Source organism: Gymnoscopelus microlampas (genome assembly GCF_963454915.1).
Source record: "Gymnoscopelus microlampas genome assembly, chromosome: 18".
In the NCBI taxonomy this organism is placed as follows: domain Eukaryota; kingdom Metazoa; phylum Chordata; class Actinopteri; order Myctophiformes; family Myctophidae; genus Gymnoscopelus; species Gymnoscopelus microlampas.
Window position 1 is genome coordinate 35,869,733 of NC_139955.1, and position 19,819 is coordinate 35,889,551.

At 44.6% G+C, this 19,819-nt stretch overlaps 1 protein-coding gene across 3 annotated transcripts in view; it reads right to left on the reverse strand.

The window, feature by feature from the left end:
* drp2 (dystrophin related protein 2) overlaps positions 1–19,819 on the reverse strand; it is a 174,134-nt gene that overhangs the window by 64,616 nt on the left and 89,699 nt on the right. For all 3 annotated transcript variants that reach the window (XM_084041078.1, XM_084041077.1, XM_084041079.1), the window contains 4 exons: positions 14,646–14,802; positions 5,990–6,110; positions 5,284–5,395; positions 1,898–2,054 (listed from right to left, as the gene is read on the reverse strand). In XM_084041078.1, coding sequence (XP_083897204.1) covers positions 1,898–2,054; positions 5,284–5,395; positions 5,990–6,110; positions 14,646–14,802 — 547 coding nt within the window. The remainder of the gene's footprint in view (positions 1–1,897; positions 2,055–5,283; positions 5,396–5,989; positions 6,111–14,645; positions 14,803–19,819) is intronic.

Below are 19,819 nucleotides of genomic sequence, written 5' to 3' on the forward strand. Positions count from 1 at the left end.
ATGCTTTGTGCGCTTGTAGATAAGCTATTTTCGAAGATTTCGTGTAGAGGGCCAAGGATAGACCCCTGGGGGACCCAGTCAACAAAGTACAGTATTCATGTTTTAAAGCAAACATTTTTACTCAAATCTTTGCTTCTGGGGATCCCTGGAACAACATATTTTGAGATGGGGTCGGCGGCCAAATACATATAATTTTGGGGGTCATTGACATAAAAAAGTTTGAGCACCACTGATATAGCAACATACGTTTTTCAGAAAACTGTTAGGATTTAGAAGACATTTGTAGAATCGTCCTCAGGTCTTAACTCTCTCAGTGCCAAGCCACGAGATATCCCGAGTTTTTTCTTAATGCCCTCAGTGCCAGAAGGAGTTATCCCGAGTTTAAAAAAAAATATCATTATTATTATTTTTTTTTTTTTTTGGAAAAAGATGTTCAGAACCCAACATATCATTATCTGAATATTTGCAGCTCCATCCACTCCTTGTTAACTTATAACTGAAAAAGGCTGTATCTCGCTTCCTAAGCACTTTTTTTTTACTTTGAAAAAAAAAGAAATTGCTGGCACAGTATGAACATATTTTTGAGCGGTGTAGCCGCTCCTATAAGTGGGGTTGGGAATTCGTCTTTCCCTGTACTGTGATTGGCGGACTCTATTCACACCCTTTTCGCCGTACCGTGATTGGCTGACTCTATTCAGACCCTTTGCTTTGATTGGCTAGCGAGACGCATGATGACATTTTTTTTTTAAGTGAGCTTCCATCACTGTGATGACCACTGTTGTTTCTAAATAACACCACTCACTTCACACTGGGTGTGATTTTTTTATTTCATTGGCACTGAGAGAGTTAATGAGTTAAGTGGTCCAAGTCACCATCGAGGTATGTGGTCAAGTCTCTGATTCATTTGTCATTGTTAAGAGGTATAGAATAGAGCCACTTCAGCACACATTGCAAAGAAACCTCAGGATAAGGGAGTCATAATCGGAGTGCTGTCAAAAGAGTCCAATAAGAAAAGATAAAAAAGAAATCCAATAAAGTGGCCGCTGGATCAGGTTACTGCCTGCCCTCACTGATTCAACAACATTGAATCAGTTTGTGTTAGCTTTGTGTGTGCGTGTGTGTGTGTGTATGTGCTTGTGCATGTTTACACAATTGTGCATAGTGTCTCCGTATAGAGTACAGATGAGACCATCTGACAAGGCAGCCATGGAGACACAGCAGAGCATGTGCTTGTCGTGACATCTGTCCAAACAGTGACATGATTTTCGTGAAGTGCCCTCACTTCTAATGAGCAGCGCCGCTCAATTATAGCCAGCCAATCATCCAGCCATACACGATGACACAGCGCGGCACTCCGTGACGACTAAACAAATCACCCACTGTTTGTTCCATGACATCAAATCAACTGAGGACTTCGAACCCCTGCCATATCTCCATGACGAGGGAATGTCAGATCATTCCTTCATCACCAGCTGCCACATCAGTGCTTCTCCATCCATCTGCGAACACGTATCCAAACAAGGCGAAACGTACAGTTCAAAAGCGCAGTCAAATGGAGGTCTCATCAATCTGCGGTTCTCTTTGAGGCGGGTTCAACCTATCACTTGTGGCTGCTTATCTTTGTGATGAAAGCAGATTTTTTTGTGTTGCTTTGATGTTTACAGCGTTCTGTTTGTCACAACGTGCAATTTTGGAAGGGAGGGGTAGACGAAGGCAAATGAAATGATCTCAAGAGAGACAATTAAAACAACTTGTCAGATATTACCAATTCATATGTGGGATTTATGCAAATGTGCCTGACCTAACAGGCCATTACTGGTCCATTTTTACACCCTCAAAACGTAAATCATCACTCAGGATTTTGCAGTGTGACTGTGTCTCCCAGAGTCCCAGGTACCTTGGTGGCGTCTATGTGGTCCTGCAGAGAGTCAATGAAGAGGTCTCCTACAGGCTCCCAGGCGTCCCGGACCCCCTCGGCCTGCTCCAGGGCCACAGCCAGTTCCTCCATGGCTGCCTGGGTCTGCAGCAGGCGCTCCAGAGTCCTCTCCATGTGCCTGGGGACCAAGGCCCAGAAGGTTACTTCTACAATGGAATCCATTACACTTCACCAATTATATACTGGCTGAATATGTGACCCATTGCAAGCACCCAAATCCTTCACAATATTCAATCAGTAATCAGCTGTCAGCTAAGGGTTTCTAATCAGCCACACATTTCCATGCACCAATCATAGCCTATTCTCACAACACGTAGTCCATTTACAGGGGTTACTGCCCACCATCACAGAGACTAACGGTTGTTTCAGACAGGGAGTGGTTAACGCGTTTAAGGCGGGACGCGCAGAGAAGTTGAGCGGTGGAGAAACAAGTGGCCGCGGTACCGTGAAATTCTCACGCTCGTGCTCGTTTGTGCACACGCCCGCGGGTCAGCTTTTTCCCCCCCGCTACGCGCAGGAGGATAAAACAACAATGACCGTGGCGCGATCCCCGCTGATCCGAGCAAGAACGTCCGCGTCAACCGATCCCCGTCTTAAACGACCTTACGGTTTGAATCATCTGGGGAGGGCAATCAGGGTGTCAGGGTGCCTGTTCAGTGGGGTGTGGAACTACAAGGAATAGCGTGTACCTCTGTATGCATTACATCCTCTCGGAGTAATTCGTCACTGTAATGTGAAAAGTACCTTGACGTCATGCGCACCGAAGGTGACACATGGTTGCAGTAGCAGTGACAAGGGACTAGAATACACAGGACATTGTCATAATACTAAATTGGGAAAAAAATTACAGATAATTGTCCAAAACATTTCTCCCTCCTACACATCTGTGCTACACCAATGCTGCCACACGCTGCTGCTGGCAAAGCTTTGCCTCCACCACCCTAGCCTCCATAATTGTAGTTCAGAGGGTTGCATGACTCAAAGGTTAAAACTGAAATTCTGTGTCTTGCTTTGGGCCCACTCTTGTACACTCATGGGAGGTTTCTGCATCAGCATCACATTCTCTGGTTTAGCTTAGCATGCTGCTTTACTAATTCAGGAAGCACCTTAAGAGTGGATCGAGCCATCAGCGCCAAGTATATACAGTATGTATTCCATTTGCAGCAATAAATAGTTAAAACAAGAGAGTTCCTCACTGAATAAACATTCATAACTGAAAATGTGCTCATTTTGCTGTTTAGACCAGTGGTTCTCAAACATTTTCATGTCAAGGACCCCCAAATTGTTATGTATTTGGCTGCGAATCCTCATCTAAAAGGATTTGTTCCAGGGGCCCTCATAAGAGAAGACTTGTGTTAAAAGCTTTACAAGTTATTCAAAATGTTTCCACAATTGTTCAGAATTAATCAAAATGTTTCAAAATATCGCTATTTTTGAATTGTATAAAATAGGGATAAAGAGGTTAAATGGTTTCTCATTTTGCTGGGGACCCCCTGGAACCCCCTCAAGTCCACAGACCCAACTTTGAGAAACACTGGTTTAGACCAGAGGTTACCAAACTTTTTGGTTCGAGACCCAAAAGAGAAATTTAATGTCTCCCCGGGACCCAAACTTGTGAAGATCTACAAGCTCAGAACACATCGCAATTCCAGCTTGTAGATCTGCTATTTTCACTACTTCTTAATTATAACTTTTTTCCTAATTCATGGAATATCTTTGTTTTTTTAATTATTAATAATGACATTCTTTTGAAAAACTAAATTTGTTTTTAATTTATGAAACATTTAGCATTTTTCTGTGAATCTTTGAAGAAAGAATTATATATATATATTTTTTTAGGAAATGAACAAAAAAAAGGGATATTACTCACGACCTATGAAAATCGGTCCGCGACCCGCAAATGGGTCCCGACACATTGTTTGGGAAACCGTGGTTTAGACCATCTCTCAAGACTGTGTGTGTAGGTGTGGCAGATGATTGACATCTCCCTGGCTCCGCCACACACAGCAAAGGATTGTTCTTTGTTCATGCGTCCGAAGAAGAAATGGGATGTTTTCATTGTAAAACTAGGATGGTTCTAACAAAACTTTGTGGTACTTTTTTATTTATATTTTTGAACCTGACATCATCGAAGAACCAAAGTAATAATTGCTGAATAACTGTACGAAAGACAGATTTTACCAGCTGACATGATTTGAATCACATGAACCCTAGGGTCCCTATTCTGTGCATGTCATAATAGGAGAACAGTCTGCGAAAATACAAGGTCTTCATTATTAAGCTTGCAATGCAATGCGTTGTGAGCGAAGAGATTTTGTGTACAGGGAAAAAAGGAGGGGACCAAGTATAGATCCCTGTGGGACCGCAGTCAACAAATTATAGGGTTTACAGTAAGTGATTAACAGTGTACACACACAGAGAGAGAGAGAAAGAGAGAGAGAGAGAGAGAGAGAGAGAGAGAGAGAGAGAGAGAGACACAACGGACAAGTTGGCTCAGACTCAAAGAGACAGATTGAGCGAGAGCAGAGAGGTTTTGTGGCACCTGTTTGGGTGGAGAAAAAGGGAATGTCCGCACACGATAGCTGCTCTCCCGTCTTTTTTTATTATTTTAACCAAACCAACAACGTTTCGCCCCTGCAGGGCTTCATCATCACCTGTTTGGGTGGCACAACTGATGTGGATCCTTTTTATGATTGATTTGCAGAATTGTCATTTACCAAATACGTTTACAAACCTTAAATTACTATGAATTTGATTTTAAACACATTTCTTACTTACTTATTTACTACTTAAAAATACCTTTTAGATGCTTAGTATTATGTACATTTAGTGCCTACTGTACAAGAAGGCTATTGTGGATTTTGAATTCCAATGGCTTTAAAGCCATATTTTTAAAAAGGTTATCTTATTAAAGAGTTATTTTTAAAGTACTACGTAGCTTTATACTGTAAGTGTAATGATTACATTTGTTAACCAAATAATACTATGACTCTGCTGCAGATACGCACGCACACATACGCACGCACACGCACACACACACACACACACACACACACACACACACACACACACACACACACACACACACACACACACACACACTCCTGAGCAGACTGCTGACCCTGACCGTGACCTCTTTCTCTCTCCCTCATGACCTCAGCTATTTTTGATTAATTATAACCTATGCTCCCTGTGTGTGTGTGTGTGTGTGTGTGTGTGTGTGTGTGTGTGTGTGTGTGTGTGTGTGTGTGTGTGTGTGTGTGTGTGTGTGTGTGTGTGTGTGTGTGTGTGTGTGTGTGTGTGTGTGTGTGTGTGTGTGTGTGTAGTGAATGTGAACACAGTCTGACCTGTGGCGATCCACGCAGCGAGCCGTCAGCTTCTCCCACAGGTCACTGGCCACGTTAGCCTGTTTCCACACTGACCGGCTGACGTTGAGGATGCGATGCCGAGGGGACACTTCTGCATGGAGGGTTGGGCGGGCATTAGATGTGGTCATTTGGAGGGAGAGGTCACAGGAGGCCGAAGGAGCAAGCAAGAAACGAAGCAGAAACAGAACACGAACGGAACACATTCAGCCGGGAGTTTGTGAGAAATTGAGTGGGCGCATCTCAGAGATGGAGAAAAAGAAATTGAGATAGAGATATGGGCATTCAAGAGAACACTGTACAGAAGATAAGTTCATGGAGGCACCAGTAGATTATCCAGACGGGAGGAACCAGTGGTGGAGAGCCAAACAACGCAGGGCGTTTGAGTGGGCGGAGGAACAGCCCAGCATTGTGGATTATTGATCGGAGCAGATGGTGCTGCAGAGCTGCTGAACTCGAGCTAATTGCTCCCGACCCAACCGCTACCCCACCCCCCCCCACCCCCCCAACACAGTGTGACACCAGAGGACAGAATGCCGCTAATAACAACTAATGGAGGATTTCACCTGCATGGGTCCCACCTAATGAACTCCTGGGCCATGCGAGCGGGCCACGGTCACGGTAAATGAGCCTGATATTTTGGCACCAGCTGCACTTGGCACAGGGTAGGGGGATGCAAGGTGCAGACCTTTTCCATCGGGCAGCGTCTCCTCATGCTCCTGGAAGGGGTGTTGTGCCAGAAAGGCTTGGGCTGACTCCAGAACAGAGTAGATGAACGGCCCCCGAGACTTGACATCCTCCATAAATGCCTGGAGAGAAATAAGGAGACAGACAGACAGACAGAATGAGAGAGAGAGAGAGAGAGAGTGAGTTAATTGAGAGTGTGAAAACGGTCCTGTAAGGGTCAGAGTTAAATGAACACTCAGGATTTTACAGTGTATAACAGAGGGGAAAGGGCGAGAAAAGAAAAGAAAGGGGGCTCAAGAGGAAAGAGAAGAAGGCATGCTACAAGAACGGTGGAGAAGATACGCATAGCATACTGCACACAGAAAACTCCAACGCGCATATGAAAGAACAAAATCACTCATTTGCATACATGGGTTACCAAGGGCGTTCATTACTCACACTGGCACTGTTGAATATACTCCGACTCTCCGACACACTCTCTCTTGCTCTCTCTCACTTACTCACGCACGCACATATAGGGAGACAAAGAACTACTGACAGGGGCACGCGTAAGCCTCCGGAGTTGTCCACTTGAAGCTGCAAGGGTCCATGGCAGAATATGAGGCCAGACCTGTTGGTCAGCTGGTCCACTCACAAAGAGCAGACAATTAGCATGAGAGCCCAGCTCCCACCAGCAGCACTGGCGCACAAGAAGCAGCGTTCTCTACATGCAAATAACCACAACCTTGAGTTCAGCACACAAGAGCAAATACACAGACCACTGACTGCATTAAAAAAGGCACACACTCTCACATTTTATCTCTCTCTCTCTCACACGCACGCACGCACACAGGCACGCACGCGCACACAAAACCCCAACACACATCACATCAGCTCCAGCAGTGAGCACACACCCAGACCCTCCCGGGGCTTTTAAAATGTTGGTGTGTCACCCTGCCTTGTACCTTTGCCACTAATCTTTGTACTCCATAAAAACACATTGCAGGTGTGCACATTAATAAGTCAAAGTCATTTATTTAGCAGAAGCCAGCGGAGTCAATCCTCTTACAGCATGAAGAGATTACTATTTGGAGTTGGGGAAAATCTCCTACATTACTAACTGGAATTAGCGGTGTTGTGCAGCACGACGGAGACGGCGTTTGGGTGCCTGCATGTTAACCCATTGAGACCTGAAGCCAATTCTACATGTCAAACTTTTTCATGTCAAGGACCCCCAAAATTATATGTATTTGGCCGCAGACCCCCATCAAAATATTTTGTTCCAGGGACCCCCCAGAAGCAAAGTTTTGAGTTAAAAATGTTCGCTTTAAAAATATATATATATTCAAAGATTTGCACACATTTTCACGATTTTTCAAAAATAGCATACGAGCTTGTATATCTGCTATTTTTGAATAGCCAAAAGTGTAAATTAATGCTTTTTAGTTCAAATCTAAAAATGACACAGTTCCAGGTCTTAATGGGTTAAAGCTGCAGGATCGTGGCTCGCCGGTCCAGATAAAAACTTGAGCCAAGCCGACTCAGCTGAGGTTAAAGGGAAGCCCCACTGAACCGGCAACACAAGGCTGTGGCTGGAGATAAGATTCCTGGTGATGGAAAAAACTTCAATCAAGGCATTCCAAGCGCAAGCCACATGTATGTACTGTACTGTCTCTCTCACTTTCTCTCCATCTCTCTGTAACACTCCCTCTCATTACCACTCAAATTCTTCCTCAGTTGCCTGCCATACAAGCCCCCCACCCAATTGCTTTCCCTCTGCCTAGTTTTGTCCTCCTTTTATTGTCTTTATTCTTTCTTCTCTTCAGAAGCTTTGCCACCCAGCACCCAGAGTGGGAGATGATGACCGGACTCCCACAGCCGGACGCGACGCCCTTAAAACTTTAAATCCGGCTAAATTTCACACTGAGAGGCTTTGGTCTTTGGTGAAGGAACATTAACTAGCCAAGTCTTCAGATCAGATTAAGATACATTATGCATTGGAGGAGGAGGGGAGGAAATGACTTCATTGACTCCATCTGAACATGATGGAATCCCATTTACGCCCCCCCCCCCCCCCCCCCCCCGCACCCCAGCTTGCAACGAGCTCAAGAGAGAAGATGCTAATCCCCCCAACACCCAGCCCCCCCCTTCTGCAGCAGCCATACACGCACAAAGGCAGATTCTCACATCCCAATACATTCATATCCCCGAAAACACGCATGCATGCACAGACACAGACACAGACACAGACACACACACACACACACACACACACACACACACACACACACACACACACACACACACACACACACACACACACACACACACACACACACACACACACACACACACACACACAAAAGACATCAAAATAAATCCACTTAAGATCAATAATTCACATTTCTTGAAACACTTTAATTCTCCATAGAAAACGGGGATAGCAATTTCCCTTACTGCCTTCTGAAAAGTTTTAGCGCAACAAGACTCTTGGGGAGTGAAGAATCTTAGATTATAAAGACTGCCTTGATGAAAATAGGAGGAGAGGAGAGGAGAGGAGAGGAGAGGAGAGGAGAGGAGAGGAGAGGAGAGGTTTTATCCATCTGTAACTACTTTCTTTAGCAGGTTCATGCCTCAGCAAGAAGTAAAACTGTTATGGGATCGAGAGAACAGTAACCATAGCTTTAAAGCATGAGAGAAACGAAGCATGCCTGGGAAGAGATAAAAAAAAAGAGAGTGGACAAGAGATAGAGGAGAGTGTGTGTGATGAAAAAAGGGGCGCTCGGGTGGTGCAGTGCTGAAGTGCCTGCCCACCACCGAGGAGGTTATGGGTTCGAATCCATTGTGGTGCATCTGGCTTTGTCGGGCGTAGATACTAACACAATTGGCCCGTGTTTGGGGGGCGGGGAGGGTGACATTTTATTTGTCATTGCACGTAATCGTACGGGCTGGGGTGGGCACCTGTCAGCGGGAGGAGTAGGACGAAGGTTCTACGTCCTCCCGGTGGGGGCTACTCGCTGGTAGGTGAGTCAGTAGGATACAACAGCAATGACAACACATAGAAATCAATTGGCATAACGAATAAATTGGGGAGAAAAAGGGGATAAGGGAAAAAAAAGGGGGGAGAAAGAAGGAGACAGAGAAAGAGAGAAAGAAGATATGAGGGTGAGGAAGGGAGAGCGGGAGGAGAAAAGCACAGGAAGTAGTGACACAGAGAGACTGTAGCACTGCAGCATTTTGTATAGTACGTCCTTTTAATTGGGTGGCTGATTTTATCGGAGGCAGGCTACCCATCAGGCTGGGCAGGAGCAAGGGAAGGCCTCTCAGTGTCAATAGCAATATCCGTTCAGAGACGCTGCACAATGTGACAGCACAGAAAATTACAAGGAACACTGCAACAATCTGTGTGCTCATTTAACTCAACACTAGAAACAAACACTCCGGATTTTGCAGCGAAGGATGGAAAGAGCACTCGACCGTAGTGACAGGACCAATTACCAAGTGTGCCTGTGTGTGTGTGTGTGTGTGTGTGTGTGTGTGTGTGTGTGTGTGTGTGTGTGTGTGTGTGTGTGTGTGTGTGTGTGTGTGTGTGTGTGTGTGTGTGTTTTCTTTGTTTGTGTGCGTGGGTACTGTACCTACAGTACCACTACCTATAGTACACAAATTCCAGATGGTGAGAAATATTTGAGAAGATTAGTAGGAAATGAGAAAAACCCAACATCTGCTAGAATCCGTGACAGGGAATCTCCAAAGTACTTGTTGGGGGATGGCATTGCAGAGGAAGAATGCAAACTGTGTGATTGTTTGTTGCTCTCACTCTTATTTCAGCAAGCTGTACACACACTAGGGATTGGGAGGGCATTTATGCCGTTACAAATCACAATTCCTTTGTTTGATGATTCTGCCATTTATCATGCTGACTCCCAATTTGATATTTCGTCTATATTTAAAACTTTAGGCCTGGGAGACATATGGGTAGGCAGCAACCCATATGACAGCACCGATGGTGGAATATTTTTTACTAAAGTAAAAGTAGCAATACCACAATGTAAAATGGGGGGGGGGGGGGGGGGGGAGTGTAAAGTACCTATCTACCATGCAGAGTATACGGGATCAAATCCATCGCGGTGCATCAGACTTGGCGGGGCTTCTACGATCACAACTGGCTGTGTTCTGAGGAGGGAAGCTAGGTGGGGAGAGCGATCTTTGTAGCTATACTAGTGACTCCTACAGGCTGGGGCGGCGGGCGGGGGTGTCTGCGGGGATGTCGAATTGGGATGAGTAGCAGCGGCGCTAGTCACTGGCAGGTAAACCAGTAGGGTATAATAACAGTGACAACACCCCTTGTGTGGGGGGGTGTTAAATTGCTAAATTGGGAGAAAAGAATTGGAGAAAAAAGGGAGAAGAAATAAGAAATACAAATATTGTTACAATACCAAAAGAATTGAGAGAATTTCGGTGAGTTAACAGTTAGCTTGAAATAAATAAATATGTGAACAATACCAACAACAGGATAGAGGAGACCGAACAATGGATTGATGGGGCAGAGACAGAACTGCTGAAATTGCAAAAGCAACTCGTGACAAGGCTGACTGATCAAGAGGGTCGTTTGAGACGATAGAATATTCAAATATACAGGATCAAAGAGGGAGTGGAGGACAGCTACGCTACGCATTGAGTTAGTTTCAATGTAAAGTTCAATGCTCAATGCTTTTCAACAGCGTCGGGACGTTTGACAGCAAAAAGCGTAGCTTCAAAGTCGAGAAAACCTCAACATTAAAGAAGATGTCTTAAAACAAGCCTGGCGTGCTAAGGTAGCGGAGGGAATACACTGAAGCTAAAAAGGGTAAAAGGAGAGAAACATTACATTCTAGGCTCCACTGACTAAATTACTGATATTTTATCAGGGGGAAATACAGCTTTACGACTTGTTGCGGAGGAGGCAACAGAGGACTTATAGGCAGAGAGAGGATTCCCTGTGTTTGTGCTTGCCTTGAACCCCTGGGGAACTGGAGGGAGAGGATTCAATGCTTGACCTGGCGGACAGCTGGACCGCAGTAAGTACAAGGATCTATCAGAACCACGCCAGGCTACAAGGAAAAACTGCATGCCTTCAAGAGAGACAACGCAGCCATCTTAATCCAGTGGAGTCCTAGACCTCACTGGGCGCTGGTAGACACCAAGGAAAGACAAACAAAGGTTTAACTTTATAGTTTAGAGCCCTCTGTTCTCATGGGACGTTTAGGTCTACTTTAACCAGCAAACTAACAAAAGCAAAGATGGTGAGTTTACATTGGTTTTACCGTTAAGATTTATACTGCTGAAGTAGTGAATAAATAGTTAATATAAAAGGCATTATTTTTCACATAATGGTGCCCTCTCTCAATACAAGGGGATAATGGGTTTGCCTAGTAAGAATTCAAACAATGCATTTTTGGTTTGGGGTATACTATGTGATTTGTCAATTGAACAAAGGGCCCTCCACTACCGATAGACTGGGACATTTTGAGACCTCACAAATGTAAGTCTTCTGGTTTTTGAGTGTTTTTTGTTGTTATTACTAAAATGTCAAGCAAAAAAAAAAGGCAGAGGTGATATACATAAAGGAGACAAATACTGTATGTCAGAGTCTGAAACTGTTAAACTGTCATTGCTATCCATCGTGCAGAGACAGATAAAAGGATGGCAGGAGGCCACGGATTCAACACACCCCCACAGGCGTTCAATTGACGTCAGATCATTTGGTATTTATACAACGTGGGCACTGTGCATGAAAATTGCATCGGTTGGAAAATAACATATAATAATGGCCCCTTAAAGCCGCCGTGCGCCGGGTGGAAGATGGGGCCCTGGGGGTTAAATGTCTGTTGAGGTTCCTATACATGCTATGGTGGGGGATATGAAAGGACTGTAAAATCAATTAACAAAGTTAACTAAACTTACTCAGACCCTATATCAATCCTCTAAAAAGCCTCCAGCTGCAGTAGGCCAGCATTAATGCAAAAGCACATGCGCGCACGCACGCACGCACACGCACACACACACACACACACACACACACACACACACACACACACACACACACACACACACACACTTTATCCCTCCACTAATTTTATTTGCCTCTTTACCAACACAGAGCAGGTGGTGCTTCTTAATGCCTTTTTCAGACTTGGCTGCGTGCCATGTCGTGCTATTTATGCTGTGGTCCGGTTTACTCCTTGTCGAATCCGAGTTCAAATCCAACTCCCGTCATGTTTTGCAAGTCCCCCCATCTCTCTGCCCTGGGTTTCCTTTCTCTCTACACTCTGAGGACTTTTTTTTTAAAAAGCATGAAGAAATGCCCCCCACCACCACAACCACTACATCTTTAAAAAGAAAAAGGATTTCAGTGCAGCCACCTCCCTGACTTGAAGACACCCTGGGCCTTTTGGTATCGCTCTACCCAGGGTAGCGTTAATGCAGAGGACAGCCATTTTCTCCCCCATATATCTGTCCCATAGATAAGAGCCAGAGTATTAAACAGTGCAATAAAGCTATTATTTTGATGGATAGCTGAACTGCAGCGGCCTGTGATCGAACCACGTGCTAAACGAATGTAGGTAAATCCTTGTATAGGAATGTAGGGGCTGAGGTCTCTAATGCTCAGTCCTCCGTATTACAACCTGGAGGCTTTGGATCAGTGTCTCTCATCAGGGTCACGATCCTGAACTGAGATATTCTCACAGGTTACAGCAGTGGTTCCTTTTCAGGCCACGACTCCCCAAAATAATCATATTTGAACTGGGGACCCCCCACCCTGAATTGGAATTGTAGGAGTTGAGGCATTACATTTAGTTTGACTCGGTTCCACAGATAAATATTGTGAAATAGCTGATCTACAAGCTCACACTGCCTTGCAATTATTTGACAATTTGGCCAATGTTTGACCAGTTTTTGTAGCATAGTTTGTTGATTACTTTTGTTGCAATAATGTTTTTTTTGTTTTGTTTTTTTTCTATATTTTTTTGTAGTTATATATTTGTCACTTTACTGTCATCTGGGGACCCCCCCAAGATGTTGGGCGGTCCCAGCCAACAGGTTGAGAACCACTGGGTTAGAGTACGTGCAAGTTGCAACCATAGACTGTATAAATGAGATGGACAAAGCCACTCCGCTGCTTTCTACAGACCGAAAATGAAGCCGATTGTTCCAAGACTGTAGGTCCGCCATCTTTCAATATCGCATCATATCGCGTCATATCCTGCAGAATGAGACCAGACCATTATTGGTTGGGTAGCTTGTCAATCAAGAGCAGGGGCGGGGAGTGAATGCTATTGGTTGTGTAGCTTGTCCATCAAATCATCCCGCCCCTCCTAGAGAATAGCCTACTTTATCGTCAATTTTAAAATAAATAGGACCATAATTTAGCAAAACGCATATCCTGATGATTGAAAGGAGACTTTAAACTAGCAACTGGAAGCATATAGAATTTATGACAATTTTTATTACAGTAAGAAAATCTAGTCTAAAGTTTGTCAAAAAACCCATTCACTTGCGTTAAAATAAATTCTTTCTGACACCGCAGGTCGGCGCAGGGTAAAACAGCGCCACTCTGGCCATTTATAAGCTTCCGTGTCGGCCTCATCGTAAATATGTAAGACTTGCCCCTTGGTTGCAACATAGCAAAGTTAGCATATTAGATTGTGTGGGTTTTTGAGCAAAGTAAAATTTGCTTTTTTTTCACCTTTTCCTCTCAAATGTAGTTGTAACCTTTGACTTAGAAACATGGGTTCATGTGGCCGGAGGTTTACCAGTTTACTGCTTTTGGAAATTGGGGTTGGGTAAGGGAATGATCTGAATTACCCTTGAGCAAGATACATGACCACAGACCTACTGATTAATGTTGAGAGAATGCATTGACCTTTTGACAAATAAGGTCAGACAGCTTATTTTCCATATTGCTCAGTAACAACATAACTTACTTCTGTTTTCAGTAGGGTATTGTGATGTATGTGTGTGTGTGTGTGTGTGTGTGTGTGTGTGCGTGCGTGCGTGCGTGCGTGCGTGCGTGCGTGCGTGCGTGCGTGCGTGCGTGCGTGCGTGTAGCGCTCACTTGGCATACACAGTATAGTGTTTAAGTGCTGAAATGCACCTTAGTAAATGCACCACTAAATAAATACTACAGACCAGGGTGAAACTGCAATCAATCATCTTGTCGTACAACAGTAAGTTAATCAAAAAGCTTATTATCCCAGATGTCTCTAATCTTTTAAAACCAAAATTGTACAGAACAGGTCCAAGGTTCCTGTGGCTGCCACTACTTCTCCAAGCTATTGATGTGAATAAGAATGCGGTCAACTGGATCGTTTAATAACAGGGAACAAAAGGTTACTAAACTAGATGGCCACACATTTCAAAGCAAAACACAAATACTGTACATTGTGTCAATGGAACACGGTTACCAATGTACCTGGTATAATAACGGTATGTAAACATTCCATGCCAAGGACCCCCAAATAGCCATCCCCCCATATTGCAAAATGGCAAAAAAAGAAAAGAGAAGAAAGCTAAAGTACTTTGGAAATCTGCAATCTAAAACTTGGTTATTTTCTTTCTCCTGGATCTATTCAATTAGAACAATTGTGATGTTTATGAGCGTTGGAAAACATTAAATTGTATGCTTCGGACAGCGATACCTGGTGAAACTCCCTCTGGTGTTGGACGGCTCCTACGTCGCCCCCTATGGGCAGCTGTTCCGACATCTCCTCGTCCTTGGCAGTCAGCCATTCTATGATCTCCTGCAGAGAGAGCTGTAGCTTCCCGCTGTTGTCAGAGAAGGCCTCCAGTCGCACCCTACCAACACACACACACACACACACATACACACACACACAATGGTTAGCGCAGCCAACTACGAAAAGCCTTGAATTTCCCACCAAAGAAACAATGTAGTTGACATTTGACCACTGCCTCCCACAGCTCAGAGTGTCAGAAAAGCACCAGCTGCACAGCTCTCCGCTTCAAATGAATCAAAGTTGCTACAAAAGAAACAAATATACAGAAATGTCAAAAGGTGTTGTCTATTCGTTGAAATTAAAATGCAACACACAGATATGAAATATTTTTTCAGTGATGTGAATCAATATTTGCCGCTTTAGCATTCCTTCAGAGAAGTGTGGTCCACAGTCCCTTTTAATACAGCATACTGTATATCGCCACACAGCCTTGACAAATAAGAAATCAATCACGTGGAATAGCACTCATACAGTACACACGAGACAATGTGAGACATTACACAGAGCAAGGAGGACTGTAGGGAATCAACACATTTCTATCAGTGGCACAGCTGGGGATAGGCTGGACGCAGGGTGTGAAAATGCCCTCGTGCTGCAATTACACACCAGCAACCAGCCTGAAGCCAGCACTCAAAATATCATTATTCCCGTGCACCATCATTTGCCAGCACTGTCACAACACAGAAATGGAGAGACATCTAGAATAGCGGAGAGCAGACACGGAGAGATGATGAGAGCGGAAGCTTAAAGAGAGAGAAACAGAAAAATGCAAGTGTCTTGCTGATGTTCTTATTCGGAGAGACATACAGCGAGGCCAACAACGGAATAAGTGTGAATTCACAAGCAACGCATAACAATCAGAACACAGAAATAGATGCAACTCGCCTATTCAGTAAGAGTAGTCTCTGGGAGAAGAAATAAGACAAATAGGTATCAACGGCATGAGTGGGCTGTTACAGAGACGACAGGGCCAATAGTGTGATGACAGCACCGCTAAAGCACTCTCAGAGAAACGGCGAGCACTGCTGACACAATGACTAAATCTAAATCTAGACAAGGGGACAATGAGAACTCTGACTCCGAACCACTGAGAAACAACAATGCACCGCAAAGACCAGGAGAAGACGTCACTTGGCTCCAAGCCGACCTGCACAATTAACATGTCACGACTGGAGAGAGAGAGGCTATGTCGGCAATTGAAAAAGAATTGGAGGGCAATTTCCTGTGTACAGAATAGAGGGGCCGCAGATGAGTTCCGACAGGAGAAGAGAGATTGCGTATCACTTCTGGGTGACACGGGTCAAAGACTCTACGCGGCTAAAACCCAGAGTGTTCATTTGACTCAAGAGGGAGCATAAATGGACCCGTACGGGTCCAGTTTTAGCTGTGTAAGCGCACAAGGGAAGGAGAACGGTGTGAGTTTCCATTCAGGATAGATAGGGCTGTTGGTCCGTCAGCGTGGGAACCTGTGTGAAACAGAGCGTGCCGTCCGCCAGCCTTGTTGTCGGCCCTGCAGCTCAGCCTGCTGAGGTAATTGAAACACAGAGGAAGCAGTTTGCTTTGGGCCCAGCACACCACGCCACAGATGTGGACACTGCGCGCACGTACGTACGCACGCACGCACACACACACACATTTCTGAAACCTTAGGGGAAGCGGAGAAATTCCAGCTAACCCCCAGCCAGTAGAAGATAGACACCATGTGGTCATGTGTGGGTGCTTTATACAAGTGTGTTTGTGTGCAACCACGAACAGAATACAGTACATAAACAGTACGTCCAGTCAACCTCCCCTTACACACAACACTCATGCACGCACGCACACATACCGTACAGTCAGGGTGGATGGAGGGGGTACATCTCAGGTCATCCATCACCAGATCACACAGACAGCTTCACTAGAAAGCTTCAAAAATCTGCAAATCATATGGCGTGTGCACCCCACACACACACACACACACACACACACACACACACACACACACACACACACACACACACTGCATGTGTACACTGTGTACACATGCAGTGCAACCACACACAAAAACATGCATACACACATGCACACGCACGCACGCTTATCCATCCATTACTTCCACTGCTACCATTACACAGCAAAGGAGGGAGAAAAATAGAACACCACCAGTGCTGTAATGGTATCATGGACACATGGTGGGTGCTGCCAATAATAAGCTTCTGCCTTACCAGGCTGATGATGCCAGCCCAGGACAGTAGCTGGAGACATTTCATCTGCCCGTGTACACACGCACACGCACACACACGCAAAATCGCATGCATACACCCAATTATAACAGTAGCTGAACTGCGCTTTATGTGGGCGTTTCATAGTGTTCTGTATGCAGAATATGAAATGTAAAGTACGTTGCTGCAGATAGAGGGAGAAACGGTGGGTGAAGTAACAGGGGTCTACCTGTCTCTCCAGTAACACTAGTTTGATTTCTTTAAGATGTGGTGGTGCAGAGCTGCATGCCTGAAATAGATCCCTTTAGTAACATCCATCTGCTGTATCTGTAAAGGCCAATTTTAGGCGGATTTGGTTCATGGATTAGTTTTGAACAGGTTTGGTGTGTTTACATCTTAATAGTGTGTGTGTGTGTGTGTGTGTGTGTGTGTGTGTGTGTGTGTGTGTGTGTGTGTGTGTGTGTGTGTGTGTGTGTGTGTGTGTGTGTGTGTGTGTGTGTGTGTGTGTGTGTGTGTGTGTGTGTGTCTCAATCTACAGTAGCAGCTCAATAACAGCCATTTAGCTTGATGACAAAGCTAGCGATAATCAATAGGAATGGTCTAATGGGATGCTGAGTGCAGGACAGACCACTTCCTGTTTCCTAGATAGGGGGATGATCTCAACACACCCTCCGGAACCACTTATCTGAATCACAAAAACAAACGGAGATGGAAACCATCTCATTTGGCCATGAACATACAAAGTAGAGCCATGCTTTCAGTGTCATTAGCATATAAGATAGAAAAGTTTGTGCTCTAAACTCAAGGCTTACTAAGACTAAAGACATACGAGACTCCAGCATTAAAGTCAATAAAGACAACAGAGAAAAATTGCACAGACGAACATTGAGGTTCTTTGGATGCAAAAATGTAATATTTTAATCACAAAAGTACAAAAAGTGAGTTTCGGTCCTCAGACCTGAACTGCCATTGTACACGTACCACTCATATTGGTGCAGCGGCAAAGTCAACCAATGGGGCCAATGGGTCGGGTTGGCCAATCAGGGAAGCCGATGCCTACAACCCCCCACACACACACACAGAGAGATTCTAGTATTTCAAAAAGTATAAAACCACTTCTCTGGCCTACTGGTAGTATGCAAAGCCATTTTGTGCTCATCAGTCGAGCGGTTTGTGAGATTAGCTCCAGACACACAGACACAAAGAAGACACACAGACTCTCTTATAGATGGCTAGCCTCCTGCAGAGCCTCCTATACCAAATCTCTCCACAGACCCCCAGCCAATAGAACATAGACAACTGTGGTCGTGTGTATGTGTATGTGTGTTTTATACAACTGTGTTTGTGTGCAGCCACAAACAGAATAGCAGCCCAGAAATCTGAACTTGAGTTTCAGCTGCATGTTAGTTGTACCAAAACTCAATACATAAACCCAGTCAACCTCTCTCTTACACTCAACACTCATGCACACACACATACATATACATACACACACAGTCAGGGTGGACGGAGGGGGTACAGCTCAGGTCATCATCACTGGACAGATATTCGTGGTTTTTCCAATTATAGGAAAACCATTGGTCCGATCGGATTTCCCCCTCGGCACTGCACACCCCCGGGTCATCTGGGACACACATGCCAAGTTTGAAGTAGTTTGGTTAGACTGAGCCTTGGTTATGCCCGAGACAGACAGACACACCATACACAGAGATGCAATTTTCACAATGCGTTGTGTTGCGTTGCATTGTGAGCCTGCTATTTTCGCCGAATGTTCCCTCCCAGAATAGGAATGCTAGGGTTCATGTGGTTCAAGTGATTTTTGTTTTGATTGTCACAGCACCAGATGTCAAAGAACAAAGAGATTTCAATTTTAAGTCAAACGGTTTGGGCCCAGTTCTTCAGTCTACACTGCGTGTTCCATAGTAAATAATATGGGCAAACATAGATGCTTAGCTCCCTAATCAGTCAGAGGGTTCTTTGAGGAGCTGCATCATTGATTAATTCATGTACTGTATGGGAGGTGGAAGCCACGCCGGTGCAGTTATACGACAGAGAAGTAAGCTACTGTACCACATCGCCTCAGGGTCCACAGCAGAAATCTCTTTGAGGCAACTCCGTTCTCTCTCTCTCCTCCTCTCTCTCTCTCCCTCTCTCCCTCTGTCTCTCTCATTCGCAGGAATGACATGAGGCCATCCAGGAGGTGTGAGGCTGTGTGATAGGGCCAGAAGGATGCCAGCGACATAGCCCCAGTCTTGTCTCATGTTCTATGCACATTTCTGCATTGAGATGAAAGCATGTACAGTATATGTATATTATATGAGAATCTATGGGTGCTCACAGCCGTGCTACTCATCCAGGGTGCAGCTAGGGCAGGAACAATACAATATCCAAGATCAAAGTAACCCAGCACACACCCGGAGTGTTCAGAAGCCACGCAAAACGCATTGTTTGCTACAATATGTCATACAACTTTATTAATTAAGCTAAAAAGTTGAGTTGAACACTCCTGGTGTGTGCTGGCACAGTACTGTAGGTTACTTTAATCTTGCATAATACATTTCATGATATAAAGTAGGCCTATATATTCCTTAGATGCTTTGGGTGAAAGGCCTTGAAAGTTTTGTCAAACTGTGTCATGCTATTGTGATGAAGCTAGCAATACTTAACTCACTTTTAAGAAGTTGTCATATTAGATAATGGTGAACTGCCAGTGCCGCCAATAACAGTGGCACGTTGAACAGCAATCTTTGCTGGTCACTGCTACAGTGCATGTATGCATGTTTATATGTGTAAATAAAAAACACAATGTCTATTGTAAGAGACAGGCTTTACGTTACAGTAGATGCTTGCAGAGGAACATCTTTGTATTGCAAG